This window comes from Crinia signifera, chromosome 3, assembly GCF_055691185.1.
Source record: "Crinia signifera chromosome 3, ASM5569118v1, whole genome shotgun sequence".
NCBI lineage: Eukaryota > Metazoa > Chordata > Amphibia > Anura > Myobatrachidae > Crinia > Crinia signifera.
This window is the reverse complement of record NC_139219.1, coordinates 275,471,751-275,493,534: the sequence shown is the minus strand read 5'-3', so window position 1 is coordinate 275,493,534 and position 21,784 is coordinate 275,471,751. Positions and strand designations below refer to the sequence as shown.

The window sequence follows — 21,784 nt, the reverse complement described above, 5'->3', positions numbered from 1 at the left end:
ACATACTTTCGCAGCTTGCATGCAGGGAGGAAATCATGTGATGGTAGCCGACCATCGAATGATTGCTAGAACACTCACAGTTCTAAGACACCTCTCTGGTGTCCCATACCCTCCAAGTGTACCGATTTAGCCGGTAAAGTACTGTTTTTTAATGGTCTGTACCGGCTAGAAATTAGTGTACCGATTGTACCGAATTCTCCCAATTCTGACTAACATGGCAGCCGCTCCACTGGTAGGATTGGGCCCAGCAGGGGTGTAAACAGTTCATATTGCCCAGCAGTGAAGCACCTGTCCTGTACCTGCTGCTGTGCGCCGCGGTCCGGGTACGGCAGCCAGCAGCATGCGTCGAGCCATGTCATGACATCAGCATGCAGCTCGTGGACCTCCTCCTGCAGGGCTGTCGTTGCTGTCCACTATGGCGTGGTAAAGGACGCCCGGCCGGTGCATGCACCGCCGATATAGCCGGACAGTGGACAATACAGTGCAGCAGAGCCGCGTCTGTAGAGGGATTAGGAGCGGCGGCCTGATCCCACATCTACAGTATGTAAAATAACTGTAAATATGGGAAAAATGTAATTTGTATACATCAATACACATTCAGAAAGGGGGTGTGACCACGCCCCCTTTTTGAATGTGTACCGATTTCTTGACTTCAGATGTGGGAGGGTATGGTGACTCGATTAAAAATAGCTGTAAACCTATTGGTAGCTATAATAAACACATCCACTTAGCATATTTAGGTCTCATATTATAATGGTCCCTGTGCAGCTGTCAGAATGCACTGGTTACGTCCCTTCTTAAGCAAATCGTGTGATCACAAGCATTTCACTATCATACGTCCTGTACTGCAGCCCTATGCTGCTGCTTGATTTGTTCTACGAAGTATATATTTGAGCAAAAGACGGAGGTTTATTTCCATATATATATGGTACTGTAGGCAAACACGTCTGTGTTTTTGGTAGTGCCTGCCTGGTAATAAAGTTTAACCGAAGGAAGAAAAAAAAAACACAACCAAGCACCCAGGCGTCACGTGCAGACATGCCGGCTGCCGCTGGTTGGCGAACGCCGGATCACGTGAGGGATGGCGGAGCGCGGGTCAGTCAGACTGATGAGAAGAGAGAAAGACCGGAACCGGAAACCGAAAGTGAGAACGGAGTAATCAGCGGTCGGGTTGGAACTGGTCTGTAGGGAGGAAGCGGCGCCACCACGAACTCTGGTGCACTGTGCCTAGCACCCCCGCATCGTATGTATGTGATCCCGCCATGTTACTTTAGCGCTCTGTACTACAGCCACTTGTGACAGCTGGAATTAGGGGCTGCTGCGTACATCTCCCCCTGCACCTGTTATCGCTGCCACCTCCACAGCCGGGCAAGTCAGCTGGCATTCTGCGGGGTGGGGGGGGGGGGTTTGTGTGTGTGTGTCCTGAGTAACAAGTGCTTTTGTAACTGATGTGTATGTGGGGTGCTTTTTGTTTGTTTCAAAATGCTAAAACATTTCTGTAGTATGGATGCAGCCTGACTGCCAATCTGAATATGGCCGTTTTGGGGGATGTTGCTCGCCTTTGAGATAGTGTACAGTCTGTTGGCCACAGGAGATCACAATTGGGGTATGGTGATTCCATATGGTCTTTCAACTGATTTACAATGACAATGTTTTATCACGTGAATTGCTGGGGTAAGATGGTGCCACGGTCAATATTTATTGTAGGGTGTGTTTTATACAGAAGGCATGTTCTTCAATAATTATTACAGTTTAGTAATATTTATTGTTGTAATCCCTACATTGAAAATCACTCATGACTTCAATGTAAGCTGCTTTTTGTTTTGACTATAGAACAATTTATTTTACTTTTATTTTTTTTAAGTCATTCTTTACTTTTACATGTTCTTATGTGTTAATCTACACAAATACTTTCCATGAAGTCTTATCACATGTATGTTGACAATTTACAGTTGGGCATATGTGTTAAGGATTAAAAAGAGATAACCGCGAGTGGGATACAGAGTGATAAATGTCCAGCCAAACAGCTCCTAACTGCTATTTTCAAACAAAGCCTATAACATGACAGTCATGAACTGATTGGCATGACATTTATTACTCTTAAACCACCTTGTCTATAGGGAAACCTGGGGCATTTTTTTAAATCCCGGGATTTGTGATAGAAAAATACTAAATTCCTGGGATTGGCTTCCCCAATAATAAAAAATAAATAACTTCCCCACACATGAACATACATGGGCGGTGCGACCCTGAGTGTGCTGGCAGGACCAACAGAGGGTCCAGGAAATTCTGGCGGTGCGGCATTTGAGCAAGTGCTCAGATGCTTCCCATCATTAGTCTAATTCCCCGGATTCAAATCCCGGCAATTTTGGGGCCAGTTCCTGGGATTGGCCACCTTACTCCTGTTTATCTGCCCCATTATTTCTGAAATGTTTGAAAATGGGAAAAAATGCTTTTGGTATTCCTGGAGCGTATGTTTTAATGACCATTTCTGCTTGTCAGGAGGACATGAGTTCACAACAGTTTCCCCGTCAAGGGGCTCCTATTGCCTCACCACAGGTTTTGAGTGGAGGAACTGCTATGGGGCAGAATATCCAAGGGACAGGTAATGTAGTCTAGTGCATATGTTGTCTAAATACTTGCATTGTTGTTGCACATCAGCCAACTTTCTACTTTTTTTTTAAAACAGGGTTTCTTAATTACTCTTCTCAATGTGCATTAGTCCAGGTTTTGGGGATAGCCATACTTGAGTACATATGATTTAATTAGTACCTCAGTTATTTTGGTTTACCGATTTGTGCATAAGCATGGATATCAGTAACATTTTTGGCTAAATGTAATAACCTCCGAGTTGACAGGTTGTTTTTTATTTTATATATTTTTAAAGCAGCAATCTTTACAAGGCAAAACCATATTTATTTATTTTACCTTGTAAATGATTGCTGCTTTTGATGTACGGTCAGACTCACACAATTTTGTTTCTACGGCAACTAAGATGCTATTCCTTTTAGTCCCTGGACTGTTCGTTTGCTTCGAGGACTAAGGGTAGGAAACACTGTGTAATTAATACTAGATTAATTTTTGTATGAGCAATACATTGTAAATAACTTTTAAATTAGTCTTCATTGTAGGTGCAATGTGAGGGTATATTTCATTTTGAAGAGCAAGCTTTTATGTGATGTATCACTACTGTAACTGGCATTGAATCTTTAAATATAAGTTTTATATCGATAGGTAGTGCTGCGCTCTGCTCCTCCTGTGTGCAGTAATGATGAGTAGGGACTTACTTAATGTGTGATCATTTTTTACTTAGTGAGACATGCACATAAATATAATTAGACATATATTAATCCACACGTGATTGAATACAAATGCATATTACAAGTTATAATATGACACAGTGACAATAATAATAATGGCAGTGGTTGTTTGGGGTAACAATTGGGGTGATGGGATAGATTAATGTTTCTCTGGAATGCGGAGTGTGTTAATCGCTTGTGGCAGTGAAGTCAAGAGCTACTGTGGGTAGCACACATAGAGGAGAAGAGCGCAGCACTATCTATCGATAAAAAAAACTTGTATAAACAGTCCAGACCGGTCTCCCGACAAGTGTATCAGCTAGCACCGTCCCATTAACCAGTTATACAGAATCTTTAAATATGCCATTCTCACTGATTGCCGCTCTGCACCTAAAGTAAACTATATATATATATATATATATATATATATATATATATATATATATATATATATATATATATATATATATATATATATATATATATATATATATATATGTTTGTTTGTTTGTTTGGCCGGGCACGACCTCCAAATAAACTGCTGGTTGGTTGCCTTCGTCCTTTTAATGTAGACTTCTGTGGGGTAATGACGCGGCACTCCAAACTTGTAAATTTCCAATTTCTTTATTGAGACAAACAGCAACGTTTCAATGCAGGTGCATTTTCATCAGGCTCATGATGAGCCTGATGAAAATGCACCTGCATTGAAACGTTGCTGTTTGTCTCAATAAAGAAATTGGAAATTTACAAGTTTGGAGTGCCGCGTCATTACCCCACAGAAGTCTATATATATATATATATATATATATATATATATATATATATATATATATATATATATATATATATATATATATATATATATATATATATATATATATATATATATATATATATATATATATATATATACACTTTTTTTTAGTATTGTTTCCTCGCGCATTTCATTTTTTTTTTTTTTTTTTTTTTTTTTTACAATTTGTTCATCTATTCTTAGTTTCACCTTTAAAAAGTTATATGTAAAACTGACAAAAAAAAATGGGAATCATAAATTAAGATTGAAGACCAGGAATAGAGTACTCTGTCCCTCCTGGAGAGGGTCATGCTGGGAATAGTCTACTTAAGTTACTGAATGCTTTTTTTTTTTTTATGCATAAAACATATTAAACGGACAATCCTTACAGGATCAACAACATACTAGTGACAATTAATATAAAATAAATGAAGTCAACAAAAAGAACAGGGAAAGCTTAATAGTGTTCACTCTAGAAATTTTTTTGGGCAGGGTGCTGACCACGGGGAGGGCACATTTTTCAATCGTGAGGGCACATTTTTCAGTCAGGAAGGCACATTTTAATTTTAAAGGGCAAAACTATGCGACAGATAGATAGATATCTATATAGACAGTGGTCGAAGTGGAAATTTTAAAGTGGGGGTATCTAAAAGTGAAGGTTGGGGTAATGTGCGCGCCTAAGGCGCGCTCGCTGCAGAAAAAGGGGGCGTGGCCACCTAAAATGGGACGTGTCCTTGAGTGTAGTGTGCCATGCCATGTTCTCTTATGTACAGTATGCAACACAATAGCAGACCCCCTTATACTTGCCCCATAAACATTATGCCACACGGAATCAGCCAAAATTCAGTTTAAGGTGCCCATAAATGGAGCGATGTGCTCCATGCATTTCAAACTAGATCACATCGCATCTAGTTAAAAATGTATGCGATGTGTGCTAAAGCAGCGTGCATTTTGAGCTAGATGCAATCTAGTTCAAAAAGTACATGCAGCACATACTTTTTGTGCTGTGCGAAGCGAGGGACTGCCCATCGCCTCGCAAAAAAGGATCGCTCTGTGTATGGGCACCTTTATGCCAAAATTAGAGTGCCAAAATTCACCTCCTGCCACCTGGATTGAGTCAAAATTCACATCCTGGTACCCAAACTGAGGCAAAAATCCCCTTCTTGGTACCCGGACAGAGCCAAAATTCACACCTTGGTACCCAGACTGAGCTAAAATTTACATCCTGGTGCCCAAACTGAGCCAAAAATTCACATCCTGGTACCCGGACTGAGCCAAAATTCACATCCTGGTACCCGGACTGAGCCAAAATTCACATCCTGGTACCCGGACTGAACCAAAATTCACATCCTGGTACCCGGACTGAGCCAGAATTCACATCATGCCACCCGGACAGAGCAAAAATTCACATTATGCAACATATATTGAGTCAAAATTCACATCATGCCACCCGTAATGAGCAAAAATTCACGTCAAGCCACCAGGATTGAGCCAAAATTCACGTCATGCCACCCAGATTAAGGAAAAAATTCACGTTTTGCCACACGGTTGAGCCAAACTTTACATACCCTCACACAGACTGAGCCAAAATTTGGGGACACGGAGAGAGGCATGCATTGGCACACAGGGACAGGGGCACAGATGGGCAGGGAGACAGGCACACATGGGGAGAGACAGAGGCACATATAGGCAGGGGCACACACGGCAGGGATATCTGAGCATAGGCTCAGATGGGCAGGGACAGAGGAACACACAGGCAGGGGCAGAGGCACACATTGAAGGGACAGAGGAACACGTGGGTAGGGGCACACATGGCGAGAGGAGTGGGAGCAGAAGGTTGAGCAGGGGTTTGAAAGCATAGTGACACTTTGAATGTCTAGTGTACCTTCCTCTTCTCATTGGCAGCAGCGCACTCCACTCCACGGTGCTGGATCTCCCTCTCCCACCAACAGCAGTGCAGGGTTTCTCTTCCTGGGGCAGGGTCTCCTGTCTCCGCACCCGGCGCCGACTCTCCTTCTCTTTGCCAGTGCAGGGCTTCTCCTGCCCGGCCCTGGGTCTCCTGCTTGTAATAGCTGACAGCCGTTCACATAGCAAGAGGTGAACGGCGTGGTGTCAGCTAGGCAGGGGGGGGAAGAGGCATGATGATTGTAATAGCTGACAACCGCTCACATACTGTAGCAAGAGGTGAGCAGTGTGTCAGCTCGGCAGGGGAAGGAGGCAGGCCAGGCTGCTTATAATAGCGCTGACAGGCGCTTACATAAGGTGCTGAGCGGCGTGTCAGCTAGGCAGGGGAAGGAGGCATGGTTGTAATATGAAGAGAGAAAGGGAATTATATTTCGCCTCCCTTTTATACCACGTTAGAATATAAAGCTGTGTTGTTCCCTATATGGGTTCTGGCAGATCATGCACTTTATTGCTTGCTATATATTGCATGTGGGGAGTACCATATATAGTTTTAATAGTGATTTCTCTCTTTCTGGCAGTGAATAAATTCCCAGTTCTAATATTTATTGCATCAGAAACACACTGTATATTGTTGTATGTTTATTTACAGAGATATAAGCACTGTTATCTGCGTTTTAGTCTCGCCTCATGCAGTTAAGACACATTCACTGTTTTTATGTCAGTGTAAGGATCCCTGCTGCAACTGACGCTGTTATGCTGTCTATCGCAGCTATAACCGTTTATCCGCCGGTATTTACATCTGATTTATATGCACAGATTCCCCGTTGCTGTTACATTGTTATTATAGGCTTCATATACTTTATCTGTGTTACATATATCATTGGTCATAGCAGACTTGACACTGTTCGTTCCCTAGTTTGTTGTGAGTTATGAGCCTGCCGTCGGGGCTTCAGTCCCGTTACCTCTCACTGGGACATATTTACTACTTGAGCTGGTATTTGGACACAGCGTCTCTGTCTCACCACGTGCAGCTATAGCTATAGTACATTCACTGTTGATGGCTGTAATATGTCTGTCTCCCCGGCTGTGACACTCCGCTCAGCTCCTGTCCTGTGTCAAGCTCTTCTGGGCAGCATGCACCCTCCCCTGCCGCGCTGACACACCGCTCACCTCTTGCTAGGGGGGAGGGTGCATGCTGCCCAGAAGAGCTGGACACAGGACAGGACGGAGCTGAGCCGAGTGTCACGGCCGGGGAGACAATAGTTGCAGCGCATATTACTATGCAGGGCGCGCCAAAAAGGGCAGGGCGGAATTTAGCAGGATTGAAAGGGGCAGGGCGCAGCGCCCCGTGAAAGAAGCCTAACGGGAACACTATATATGTATGTATATATATATAAAGTTATTGCTATTCTAAGATGACAATGGACAACAGGGTAAATAATAAATAATGGTATTCAGCAATATCTATATAAATCATAAGATTATACAATTGTATCTATACATTTATAGTTTGAAATGTGACACAAGATAAAACAGTGTCATGTTGCATAAAATGTGATTGTCTCTACTAGGATGGTCTAAGAAGAGTATAAGTGACTAGTATCCGTATCCACAATATTGTCAATATATAGTGTACTCACTGCGGTGCCAAGGCTCAGTCAAATTGCCTGTTTGTAGGCATAATTACCAGGTTCTTTATGTAGCTGAAACGGGACCAGTATCTTAACTTCTCGGCTGTATATTGTAGCTGTACAGTTACCCGGGTGTGTCTGCTGAAGAGAGATACTTATTTCAGGGCTGTGCATGTAGCTTGTATTGTGAGTCAGTCAGTAAATCCCATTCTGTGTGGAGAAACTCTACCCTTCGGCTGGGGTGTAGCATGTGTCAGGAATCGTGGCTGCAATGGTATGAATAGAAAGGTATAAAGATTATGAAGTCCGAGGAGACAATCAGGTGTTGGACAAGCAGGTGTCGACTCCAACGTTAAAGTCCTTATCGCGTTTCGCATGTAACTTTCTCAACAGGTGTGTTATTACAGTCTCTGTTGGTGGAGTGGTCAGGCGTCTGACTACTTTTGTCCATTAATGTTTATATGTTCTTGAGCTCTACTCCAAAGCTGGGTTCGACTTCATAGATAGATCTGCAGATCAAGTGATGTGCACATATATCTCAGGATGGATTGGGCAGTGTGTTTTCTATACTGTCTAATGTCACAACTGGGCGGGTGCATTTACATTTGTCCGCCCACTTGAGCTGTCAATCACTGCTGGCTCCTGCAGCATGTGTATAGTGGTCGACGCATCGCCTGTGCACATAGCACGATGTTGCACGACTAATGACCTATGTCTGAACGATGTCATTTAAACATATAGCTTGTACATCCTGGCTGATGGACCAGCGCTATGTTGGCAGTTCTACTGAAACAGACGATTTATCACCCAGTGTGTACGCAGCATAGTTAGTGTTAAAAGTAGGTGCTATGAAAAAAAATCATTGCAGCTCCATCAGTGCAGTAGTGTTCTGCATAAATGCAGTCAATATTACTGGACTAAATATTTTCACATAAAATTTATATAAGCTTTCATTAGCTGTGTGTGTAATTTGCTATGTTTTAGAGGCAGTTTTTTTTTTTTTGTTTATTTTTTTTTAATAAACATTTTGTACCTTTTTTTTCTAGTAGGAGGTGATGAGTCTTTACGGGAAATGGAAGTCCAGTCACGTGACACTCATAGTAATTCAGTTCTTCCCCCTCGTGATGAGAAACAAGAGGCTGTGGTAGTGAGACCTTACCCACAATTACAGATGCTTCCCCACCACACAGCCAGTCCCATTACAATGACAGCTCAGTCTGCTCATCTCCCTACTGTTCCATTGTCCTTCTCTGAGGGGATTCTTAAGGTGAGTAACTCACCCATAAAGTGTTTTATATTGATGATTTTTTTTCTATGAATTGTTTCTGTTAATATTATACTTTGTTATTCAAAGAACGGAAAATGTATTGATGCAACAAAGTATAAATGGACATAATGTATTATTGAGTTTAGGAAACGACTTACATTTTTGGCATTTGAGAACTCCTGTATCCTGTCTTAAAACATACTATGAGCAGAACTGTCAGACAATTTAATCTCACTGCAACAAGCTTTTTATGCTGGGTACACTCTAGACAACATGCAAATGATACAATGGGGTAGATGTATTAAGCCTGGCTTAATGCATCTTAATTGTCGGTATGAAAACATACAATCTTTCCCCCTGCTGGAAATATTGTCCGGGGTTGGAATAATATCCAACACCCCACCCACCCACTGTTTAAATGCATAGGAAGGTTTAGAAGAAAGTTAGACCCTTGAAATTTTAGGGGGAGACTCAATTAAGCATGAATGGAATGGACCTCAATTTTTTTTCGTAAACCTCATGCAACATATGTAATGGGCACTAAAACCGAAAAAAAAATTTCCCCCTGTAATTAATTTTATTTGTATTGTCTGATGTAAACCATAGCAAGTGCTGTCATGTTAATCATTGGGCTATATTCAATTGTTCGCACCCAAGCTCATGTTTAAAGTGACGAGAATTTGTGTGGGCATAATTTAGTTGATGATTTTATTTGCGCATCTTATGCTCCTTTATAGCAGGGTTTAGATGTGGCGGCTTAACCTGTCCAAACAAGTGGACGCAACGCAAAAGTCCCATTTTTAAGTACTCAACCGGTTTAGTTTTTACGCATTTCAGCTCGCCAACCCCGTGGTAGCGAGTTTAATGGCAGACACCGGCAGCCGGACATGCCAAATGGAACTACGTTTGAATTGCTCAATTAAGCACCCTCTAGTGGCTGTCTGCTTGAAAACATTTGCATCCCACATAGGGGGGTGATTTTGTCCCGTTCTCGGTCAGCTCGACCGAGAACACGCAGGCGGGATTCAATGTCCCGCCTGCAGCGGGACCAGAAGGAGGCATGGCCAGGAAGAGGCGAGCTGCAGCCAGCAGCTCGTCACTTCCCGACCGTTCTCGGCAGAATGAGCCCGACAGCTTGTGAAGTCAGGCTCGTTCTGCCGAGATACCCTGCTCAATGCTGTCGGGGAAGGAAGCATTGACTAGAGCCCGGCGGCAATCTCCCGCCGGTGATTGAATACCCCCCTAAATTTTTTAATAAAAAGACAAAATTAAATACATGTAAATACACTCACGTAAATGTATACCTAACATTTTCTAGTCTGGCTTAAGAACTGTTGTCTATTTATATAGTCTACTTACCTAATAGCGAGTTGAAATGCTGGGCTGCTCAACCCAGGGTATTTCACTTTGGTGCTTTCACACCGCACTTCGACCTGGGTTGAACTGGCAATAACACTGGTTTATTTTGGGAATGTGAAAGGGGTATACCTAATCTGTCAGCTGTGCTGGAAAATGGTTTAGGTTGGATAAGGATAAAGAGGGTTTTATGTACAAAATTAGATCAAATATGAAGGGAGATGGCATTGAAGGGGGTTTTCAATGTGTGCCTATATGTCTTAGTCTGAAATATCAGCAAAAGCTATTTAATCTCCGATAGTCAGAAAACACATGGATCTGAGACAAACTAGGGATGTCCATTGATGATTCGAAATCATTGATGGTTTATGGCCAATGTTTAATACTTTTGCCATCGATGGGGGGGAACCAGGTGGTTTCCCTCAGTTGATGGCACAGCAAAAACGAGGTGAGACACTAAGCATAGCTCCAACCCAACACCCTTGAAGCCCCACCCCCATGTTCTGATTGGGCCAGTTAGTTTTACCTACATCCATTTTCTTTGACTATCGATGGTCATCTATCACCTAGTTTATTTCTATCAATGGCTAGTTGCAGTATCGCCATTAATGGCAACCATCAATGGCCATCCCTACAACAAACTTGACAATTCACGTGTATTTTGTGTCAAAATCCAGTGTCCCCAATTTAGTGTCTGTTTTTAATCAGGCCGATTCAACTTTATTTACAAAGTCGAATCTGCATGTCAAAAAAGGTGGCCGAGATTGAATAAGTATGTGCCAATATTTCGGACTGTCGTAAATATCTGCACACCTTGAATGCCCCTGAAAGGGCAGATGGGATGCAGTAGATGAACACATGGTACAGAGTGGGTGGTTTTGGAGCAGTCAGACCTCTGATCACTTCATATGTGCTCTGTGTGGTTCCAGTGAATCAGGAAGCCATACATATTGAAGCCGCAATAACAAGGGCCAGTAATGAGATGCGTTTATCAGATACAGTCTGTGTAGAAGCCAAACTCCAAGGTCTTGCTGGCTGCATTTACTACTTTGCTCTTCCTGATTTAGCATGATGTGACAGCCATGTTTTTCATATGTACATTTCACTATCATCTTTATGGGATACTGGGAATCGTCTTAAGACCTTGGGTATTAGAGGGTATCCGCAGGAGACAGGCACATATAAAACTTTGGTGTACTGGCTCCTCCCCTCTGAATCCCCACCCAGTGAACCAGTTTAGAAAAATGTGCCCTCAGAAGAGGATGCACACTGCTGGAGCTCCAGAGAGTTTGTCTTCAGTTTACTTTCTTTTATTATTTTGGGTTTGCTGTGTTAGACTTCACAGCATTTCTGCTTCGTGGGAAGTCAGGAGAAGGGTTAAGTTGCAGTCCTCTTCAGGTACCGAGCTGTCCCTGCTCCAGGACCACTGTCCTGAGTGGGTTGTTGTCATCCCGGGCATGCCGCATGCAGTGGTGAGTAAAAACCAGGGTCCCCACAGGGGGTACCCCGGTTCCATTTTGCGGCAAGATGGCAGCGGCAGACTCTGCATCTCTGCACAGGGGCTGCGCAGAGCCCCCGTCACACACTGGAAGCTAGGTGACAGTCCCTGGGCCACCAGGGCAGTTCCATAAAAAGCGCGGTTCAGGCGGGCGATACTGACAGCCAGCGCCAGTATAAATATTAGCAAAAAGCCCAGCTCCATTGCAGAGGGCGGGGCTTGCTCAGAGAGAGAGCTCTGTGGGTGCCAACACTGCTTCCTGCTTCTCCCTGCGGCTCCATTATTGTTTCCAGACACTCCTCAGCGGTGAGGTTTCCTAGAGGGACATCTGCCGCAGATAATCAAGTGTTTTCAGCGCTAAAAATCGCTCTTTGTGTGTCACACTGTGCACTCAATAATCCTAAGCATTTATATGTGTTAAACCAACTCCTTATAAAGGCAGTTCAGGTTAAAAGGGTGTACTGGTAACCCTCAGCATTTCCCCCACAAGCTGGTTAAGCTATACACACATCTGTGTTAATAGAATAGAATAGAATCAACTTTATTGGCCATGTGTGCTTGCGCACACTAGGAATTTTTTGTGGATTACAGTGCAGCATCAAGCAGGGATGAAAAGGGGGGAGGGAGACATTACATATATTACATAAAGACATTACAAGCATTTAATTTCTAGCTACGACTATGGTGGTCAGGTCGCCAAGTGGGGACACGTTGTTTGGCTGTTGATATTGGGATTGCATTCGCTTTGATTGGATTGTTCAGGTGATGGACGGCTAACGGAAAGAAGCTTCTTGCTGATCTGGACGTTTTGACAGGGATGGACCTGAACCGTCTTCTGGATGGTAGGATGTCGAACAGGTTGTGACCAGGATGCAGCTTGTCGTTTGCGATCTTCTCAGCACGTTTCCTTACCCTGGATGAGAACAGATCCCTTATCGGGGGGAGGTCGGTCCCTATGATCCTTTCCGCAGTCTTCACTACCCTCTGCAGTTTTTGTTTGTCGTTCTCGCTTGCGCCACCGTACCAGATTGTGATCGAGGAACATAAGACAGACTCCACGATGGCGGTGTAGAATATGCACAGCAGCTCCTGTGGGATGTTGAATTTCCTGAGTTGCCTCAGGAAGAACAGGCGCTGTTGGGCCTTTTTGATGTTTGTGGTTATGTTTAGTCCCCATCTTAGGTCACTGGACATGGTTGTCCCTAGGAATTTGAAGGAATCAACCCGCGACACCACTGCGTTGGCTATTGTTAGCGGGGCTAGTGCATTTGGCTTTTTCCTGTAGTCGACCACCATCTCCACTGTTTTGGTGGGGTTTAGATCGAGGTTGTTGCTGCTGCACCACTGTGTCAGCTTCTCCACTGCATGCCTGTACGCGGTCTCGTCACCATCCTTGATTAGGCCGATAATAGTGGTGTCATCTGCGAATTTGATGATTTTCACTGACTGCTCAGCTGAGGTGCAGTCATTCATGTAGAGAGAGAAGAGCAGAGGGGAGAGGACGCATCCTTGGGGGGCTCCAGTACTGATTGTTCGTGTGCTGGACGAGAAGGCGCCGGCTTTGACCACCTGTTCCCTTGCTGTTAGAAAGTCCACTATCCATGAGCATGTTGGTCCTGGGACTCCTAAGGAGAGGAGTTTTGGCTGCAGGATGCCGGGAACGATAGTATTAAATGCTGAGCTGAAGTCCACAAATAGGACTCTTGCATAGGTGCCTTGGTGGTCGAGGTGTTGCAAAATATGGTGCAGCCCGAGGTTGACCGCATCCTCTACACTTCTGTTCGCCCGGTAGGCAAACTGCATGGGGTCAAGGTGAGAGTTTGTCACTTCTTTCAGGTGCTTCAGTACTAGTCTTTCAAATGCTTTCATGGCCACTGAGGTTAGTGCAATTGGCCTGAAGTCATTTAGGTCCTTCGTGGGTGTTTTCTTAGGGACCGGGATGATGATAGAGCGTTTGAAGCAGGCAGAAACCTTGCACAAGTCCAGGGAGGAGTTGAATATCGTTGTGAAGATGGGGGCGAGCTGAGCTGCACAGGTCCTAAGGCTGGATGGCGACACACCATCTGGTCCTGCAGCCTTCTTAGGTTTTATTCTTTTGAGTACTGCTTCTACCTCGCCTTGGTCCACGTGGAGGGCCTGGGTGTGGTGGTCTTTGGGATGGAGTGGGGGAGGTACGGCCTGCTCAAATCTGCAGTAGAACTTGTTCAGGTCTTCTGCAAGTTCATGGCTGGTTTCAGACTGTGTTTGGGCTTTCTTGTAATTTGTGATGTTTTGCATGGCCTTCCATACTGCCGCAGGGTCCTTTGCTGTGAGGTTGTGTGTCAGCTTGTTTGTATATTCCCTTTTTGCGAGTTTGATACCCCGAGTCAAGGAGTTCCTGGCTTCTTTGTACTGTGTCCTGTCCCCACTGCTGTATGCCTCCTCCTTGGCTCGGCGGAGTTTCCTGAGCTTGCTACCGAACCATGGCTTGTTGTTGTTAAAGGATCGGATTTGCTTGGTTGGTACACATAAGTCCTCGCAGAAGCTGATGTAGGATGTGACTGCATCCGCTAGTTCATCTATGTCAGAGGCAGAGGCTTCGAACACCATCCAGTCAGTGCAGTCGAAGCAGGCCTGAAGCTTTGTTTTTGCCTCGATTGACCAGTTTTTGACAGACTTGATAACAGGCTTAGCAGACTTTAGCTTCTGGATATATGTCGGAAGAAGGTGGACTATGCAGTGGTCGGAGAGCCCCAGAGCTGCATGGGGTATGGATCGGTATGCAGACTTTATGGTGGTGTAGCAGTGGTCTAGCGTTCGCCCCTCTCTTGTGTGGCATGTGACCTGCTGGGTGTATTTTGGGAGCTCCTGGCTCAGGTTGGCACGGTTGAAGTCACCAAGCACAATGAGCAGCGAGTCTGGGTGTCTAAGTTCAGTGTCCGTTATCAGAGTGGCCAGCTGAAGTTGGGCTTCTGTTGGACTTGGTTGTGGGGGGATGTATACTCCTACTAGGATAATAGAGGCAATTTCCCGAGGGGAGTAGAAAGGTTTGCATTTTATGGTAAGAGTCTCTAGTTGGGGGCTGCATGACTTGCCCAGGGACTTTATGTCTGTGCACCACCCGTCGTTAATGTACAGACAGATGCCCCCTCCTTTGGATTTGCCCGAGAGCTCTTTGTTGCGGTCGGCCCTGAAGAGGCCGAAGCCTGACAGAGTCACTGAGGATTCAGCAATATGGTCTTCCAGCCAGGTTTCTGTGAAGCATAGGATGGAGGATCTTGCAGTGGCCGACCTTGCATCTTGTATTAGCAGAGACAGCTCATCCATCTTGTTCGCGAGAGATCTCGTGTTTGATAACATGATTGCTGGGAGGGCAGATCTATGGCCTCTGCGTTTCCACCTGACAGCGACTCCGGCCCGGCAGCCCCTATTGCGGTTACTGCACCATTCGACCATGCCAGACTTCCCTGCTGGCAACAACTTTGCTGCATCCTTTCTGCACAGGGCAGCAAGGGCAGTGTGGACTGTGAGGGCTGCCAATCTGCCCACCTCCCGCTCCGTCAGGCCCATACGGGTGGTCTGCTTCAGGGGTGAGCTCCATTTCAGAAGGGCTTCTCTGCTGTGCTTCGTCACCACACTTGGCAGGGTCACCTCACTCGAGGGGGTGGTGAATGAGGACAGGAGGAGACAAGGGGAGACATATAGTTTGGTTGAGCTGCACAGCTCCAAGGCAGCCTTCTGCGGCGCCATATTTGTGGTAAGAAGCTCACACCTAGTTTCTGTACACTTCACACTGATTTATTGTAATATTCTGTGTGTGTTACTGTGTGTTGGGGGAAGGTTGTCATTTCTCGAATATGGTGAGACAAATAACGTTTTATTTGCAGCACAAAGTTTGTGCCTGGGTCCACTTCACAGATTACATGTGAACAATGTATGTCTCCACAACTGGGCGCATCACCCCAGCTTAGTGGGACCCCACAATCAGACTCCCAGGAACCTGCGTGGGCGTCGGGTATTAAAACAATGCTGCAGAATGTGTCGTCTCAATTGGCTGCAAATACTGTGCAGACCAAGCAGGTGCAGCAGGACCTATCTGTCCTGTCTGCAAGGGTGGATAATATCACCCCCACTCCGGGCCAGTCACACAAGCGCACTTCGGCCACCATTTTACCTGACTCAGGTGCAGATTCTCAGGGAGCTGATGATGGTGATGATGATGTCGTCGTCATACAGCCTTTGCTAGACACTCATTCATCTCTGCGCGGCCCGGAACCTCTCATCATGGCTATGAGAGAGGTTTTGAATCTCCCCCTGGCTGAAGCACAGGATGTCGATCCATTTTTTATGTCACAGAGAAAGCAAAACATTGTTTTTCCTGAACAGTCAGACTTAGAGGACACATTAAAAGAAGCCTGGAAACAGCCTGAGAAACTGTTTCAGCTGTCCAAAAAATTTAAGTCCGCTTTTCCCTTTGACCCGGTCAGTAGGAAAGTGTGGGAGGAGCCCCCAGTAGTGGATGCCTTGGTATCCAGATTATCCAAGAAGGTGGTACTCCCAGTACCGGGGTGCGCCACTCTGAAAGATCAGATAAAAAGTTGGATACCACCCTTAAAGCCATTTATACAGCCAGCGGGGCATCTCAGAGGCCAGTCCTCGCCAGTTGCTGGATGGCTAAGTCCATTCATACTTGGGTGACTCAGATCCAGGAAGGCATGTTAGCAGACATGTCCACAGCAGAAGTTGCTGAAAAATTACACCTCATACAAGACACCGCTAAGGCGCTTTGTGAGGCACAAAAAGAGCTGGGTGCTATTAACGCCCGCTCCTTAGCCATGGCGGTGTCGGGACGCAGGTCCCTGTGGTTACGCCAGTGGGTGGCTGATGCTGATTCCAATCGTAGTGTGGAAAGTCTTAAGTTGTTTGGCAGTGAGTTAGATTACCTCATTTCCAAGGCAACGGCGGGGAAATCCATATTTCATCCGACCACAGCCACGCAGACCAGACGTCCCTTTACGGGTCCGTCACAGCAATCCTTTTGGCCTTCCAGGCCCAAACAAAGGGCAAGAGGGGGCAGCCAGAGGCGAATTCAGGAGAGCTCAAGCTCCGGCTGCTCAGGAGTGTGCCTCCGGTTCAACCTCCTCCGAGCCTTCAGCCTGATTCGCGGTCCCCCACGCGAGACAGCGTTGAGGTGGGGGGGGGGGGGGGTCGATTAGCATATTTCAGTCATATCTGGGAAGCCTCTCACTTGGATACATGGGTGAGGGATCTTATTTCCAATGGCTACAGGCTGGAGTTTGCAGGTCCGCCCCCTCACAGGTTCTTCCGATCAGGATTACCAGCAGCTGTGGAGGATCAGGTAATACTGAAACAAGCAGTAAAGAAGCTGGTAAATTCTATGGTCGTAGCCCCAGTCCCAGTGACGGAACAGGGAAGGGGTTATTACTCCAACATATTTGTAGTACCGAAACCGGATGGGTCGGTACGCCCCACACTGAATTTAAAGATATTGAACCCTTATCTAACGGTGTACAAATTCAGAATGGAGTCCTAGAGAGCAGTGGTAGCCAGTCTGGAAGAGGGAGAATTTATGGCATCCTTAAATGTAAAGGACGCCTATCTCCACATTCCTGTTAGGGGTCCACACCAAGAGTTTCTGAGATTTTCTCTGAAAGAGCATTTCCAATTCAGGGCCCTGCCTTTTGGCCTCTCAACGTCCCCCCGCATATTTACCAAAGTAATGTCGGAAATGATGCTACTGCTCAGAAGGATGGGGGTAAACATCATCCTCTACCTGGACGACCTGCTGATCAAGGCCTCCTGCAGTATATCACGACCAAACAGGTCCTGACGTCACACAAATTTACAGAAGTCCTCCATGACACCGACAATACGTCTTCTCTTTTTGGGAATGATACTGGACACAGAAAACCTGAGGGTGTTTCTTCCCCAGGAGAAAGCAGAGGACATTCAAACTCTGGTCCTGGAGGTCCTAGCCAAGACTCAGGTGTCGATTCACCAGTGCATTCAGTTACTGGGAAAAATGGTAGCCACATTCGAAGCCCTCCAGACCTTTCCAGTTAGATATTCTGAGGAAATGGTCAGGCTCACATCTTCTCATGCACAAGAGGATTTTCTTGTCCAATAGTGCCAGACAGTCTCTACTTTGGTGAACCCATGCTCCGAACCTGCTCGCAGGGAGGAGATTCGGGATACAAGACTGGATACTCCTAACAACAGACGCCAGTCTGCTGGGGTGGGGAGCAGTGACGTTGGGAAGGTCCCATTAGGGCCGATGGACTTCCTGGGAATCGAAACTGCACATCAACGTCTTGGAATTGAGCGCAGTTTATTATGCGATCCTCCAGGCTCAGACCCTGCTACGTCACCAGGCTGTACAGATGTCCTACAATGCCACGACAGTGGTATATGTCAACCGCCAAGGGGGAACAAAGATCAACTCATGTATGAGGGAGGCTACAAAGATTCTGCTTTGGGTGGAGTTGAATGTGTCAGCATTGTCAGCCACCTTTATCCCGGGTGTAGACAATTGGGAGGCGAACTTTCTCAGTCGCCACGACCTGCTTCCGGGGAAATGGAGCCTCAACCCACAAGTTTTTGCCAGCATTGTGGATCGATGGGGATGTCCGCAAATTGATCTGATAGCATCCAAGTTCAACAACAAGGTGCCCCGATATTGCTCGAGAACCAGGGATCCTCTGGCGGAGGCTGTGGATGCCCTGGCGACGGCCTGGTCATACGACCTGGTATACTTGTTCCCTCCTCTTCCGCTACTGGCAAAGGTACTCAAAAGAGTAAGAAACCAAAGAGTGGAAGCCATCCTAGTGGCTCCAGACTGGCCAAGAAGGGCGTGGTATGCGGATCTTCAAGCCCTGTTATTGGAAGAACCGTGGCGTCTTCCTCTCAGAAGCGGTCTGCTCACTCAAGGTCCCTGCGTCTACCAGGACTTAGGGCGGCTTCTTTTAACGGCCTGGAGGTTGAGCGGCAAATATTAGCCCACAAGGGCTTGCATGCTTCAGTCATTACAACCATGACACAGGCCAGGAAACCGGTTACAGCTAATCACTACCACCGTATTTGGAGAAAATATGTGGGGTGGTGGGAAAAATATGATTTTCCTCCTGCTGAATTTAACCTTAACAGGTTTCTTAGATTCTTACAGGCAGGACTGGATTTAGGCCTACGTCTGGGCTCTTTAAAAGTCCATATCTCGGCTTTGTCGATTATTTTTTCAAAAGAAGTTTGCTGTATTACCAGAGGTACAGACGTTTCTGCAGGGAGTTCTGCATATTTAACCCCCTTTTGTGCCACCAACAGCTCCATGGAGTTTGGATGTGGTCCTACTGTTTTTGCAATGCTCCTGGTTTGAACCCTTCTCATCGGTGGATGTGAAGTATCTCACCTGGAAGACGGTTGTACTTTTGGCTTTGGCCTTGGCTCGCAGAGTCTCGGAGTTAGGGGCTCTGTCTTGTAAGAGTCCCTATTTAATATATTGATATTTACATATCCTTCTCATATATGTTTCATCCTCCTTCGGGCACAGTTTTTCATTAACTGGTTCGTGGGTGGGAATAAGAGGGGAGGAGCCAGTACACCCAGTTTTTATGTGTGCCGGTCTCCTGCGGATACCCTCTAATACCCAAGGTCTTAAGACGATTCCCAGTATCCCATAAAGACTTCGTGAATAGGAATTACCAGTAGGTACTAAATTCCTATTTTCTGTAAAATAAAAAAAAAAATCTATATATCTCTCACACATACACATCTGATCAAACTGTATTTATGTTAACATGGATGTTGGAAGCTTGAAAATCAAAGATCTTTTCTATGGGCTACACATTTAAATACAAAGAACAACTTTAAATTTGGCCAGTCCAATCCGCTTTTCTCTCACAGCCCTTGGTAGGTGACCTTGTACAGAAAGCAAAAAATTCCATTAGTGCAAACTTACAATTTTATTTTAGTTGATACAGCGCATGATAGTTAAACATATTGCTTAGGATTTTCATTCCAGATGTTCATTTTGTTTTAAGAGGTTTATTAGCAGTAAATATAAATGTGAAGCTCAGTTGTTCTGAAGCCTGACACCTATGCAACTGTTATGCTTTTTCTTACACCCCCAACATTCAGCTGCCCCTTCTGTTGTAACATTGAAATGTAATTTAATCTGTTTTAATGTAGATTATTTGCATAAAAAGTAACCCTTTTCATAACATTACACTTCTGTCTTTGAAGTTCCTGTTGAAGGCTGTCAGATGAATCCCTTTGTCTTGACAGAAGTTCATTATTGATGTCTTCCCACAGCAGCCACTGAAGCCCACTATTCCCAGTCGCCCCATTGCTCCAGCACCTCCCTCTGCCCTGTCTGCTGTACCAAAGGTCTCCGGGCCAGTGACAGTCACCATGGAGAGTGGCCTTCCTCAGGCTTCATCTATCCCTGTGGCCACTATCAGTGGGCAGCAGGTCGGTGCTTAGTACTAAATAAAGGATAAACATGAGGCTTTGGGCCTTGTTCTGAGATGGGAGTGAAGCCTAAACAAGCATGTAACTGTGAACCTTGGCAAAACCATGCTGCACTGCAGATGGGGCAGAGTTAAAATGTGCAGAGATTTCGATTTGGGTGGGTTGTGTCCAAATTCAAATCTAAATGGCTGTGTGAACATAAAGCTGTTTTCGCACTTGTTGACTACATGCAAAAGCAGCCTTGCCAGAAATATGAATATGTTTGCACCCTGTGTATTACAACATAGTTTGTTCAGGTGCACCATTATAGTGTTCATTCTAGCACTCGCCATCTTTGAAAATCCATGCAGTTCCTCTTCCCTGCCTGGGGTGTCGCTCTCTGCTGTGGTGCTTCTAGCACAGTGTGGTCTGTATATCCGCGCTGATATGGAAACCATACCTGTGCTAGAAACACCACAGCAAACAGTGATACCCCAGGCAGGGAACAGGAACTGCATGGGTTTTCAAAGATGGCGGGTACTAGAATGAACACTACCATTAATTCACTTTTTAGCTTTTACTCCCTACTCAGAACGAGGCACATTGTGCCTTTTCCATGCTAGGTTTAGAGTAGTTCATCGGCTTGTCAACGCGAGTTATGAAAATAGATGGAAACTTGTCTTTATATTTTTCATGCAGTCTGTGCTGCGCCCTTGCCAACACAATCTAGTAGTGAACATTAATGCATGACAAGTAGGATGTGCTGTGCTCTTAAAGTTTATGCAGCATTACAACTTGACAGTGCAGTGATGGAATCCAAAGCTTTGGTTTATTTTCTAGGCCTTTCTTTTCATGCATTTTATTGACATTCAAAAAGCAGGTTTACGTGGCCCAATTGTTTTATCAGTATTTTTACCACAGAATATAACCTTAATAAAAGCAGTCCTAGCTACCAGGCAAATTATTGCTGGTTATATTCTAAAACAAAAATCCGCTCTGGACAATTCGAATGGATGTACATTTGAAATTGCAACAAGCTTCGATAAAGATTTTAAGTATCTTTAACCCTTTGAGTGCCAAGTGATTTTGTCAAAATAGGTGTGACAATTGTAAAGCAAACCTTTTTAGTCATCCTAATGACCTGTAATGTTTACCTTTTTTATATATAGGACATCTTTTTCTTACATAATTTTTTATGTGAATTTCTATAACCAATATGAGTGAGGTGGATATTTTGCACATCCCTCACAGATGTTGGCACTCAAAGGGTTAACAACAGAGCTTCCATATAGATATTGCTAGGCTCATCTTTGCTCCAGCTAATCGCACCCAGGGTTAGTGTGTTGCGGGTGGTTTGTCCGTACCTGGGCGCATGTGTATAATCACACACCTGGCCCATGTCACTTAATAAAAGAGTACATAATAGTTCCACACATGAGTATATTTGTCTGTTTCAGGATGTGTTTAATTCTAGTTCATTGGGAAGCTGGTATTACTTTAATTTTCTCACCTACAGTATTACGCAGCAATTTACAGTGAATATTTTACTTCCTCCCACATTGCAGCTTATAACCTAAATTCTTTACCACATGC

General features: G+C 45.0%; 1 protein-coding gene across 16 annotated transcripts in view; it reads left to right on the top strand.

Moving 5' to 3' along the window:
- The first annotated feature begins 1,036 nt into the window (after positions 1 to 1,036).
- The window catches only part of SAP130 (Sin3A associated protein 130), a 59,512-nt gene continuing 38,764 nt past the window's right edge, over positions 1,037 to 21,784 (top strand). For 2 of the 16 annotated variants that reach the window (XM_083178092.1, XM_083178090.1), the window contains exons 1-4: positions 1,038 to 1,144; positions 2,503 to 2,605; positions 8,675 to 8,895; positions 20,027 to 20,212. In XM_083178092.1, coding sequence (XP_083034218.1) covers positions 1,082 to 1,144; positions 2,503 to 2,605; positions 8,675 to 8,895; positions 20,027 to 20,212 — 573 coding nt within the window. In that variant the 5' untranslated portion in view covers positions 1,038 to 1,081. The other 14 variants (XM_083178104.1, XM_083178093.1, XM_083178095.1 and 11 more) reach the window with 13 other exon arrangements.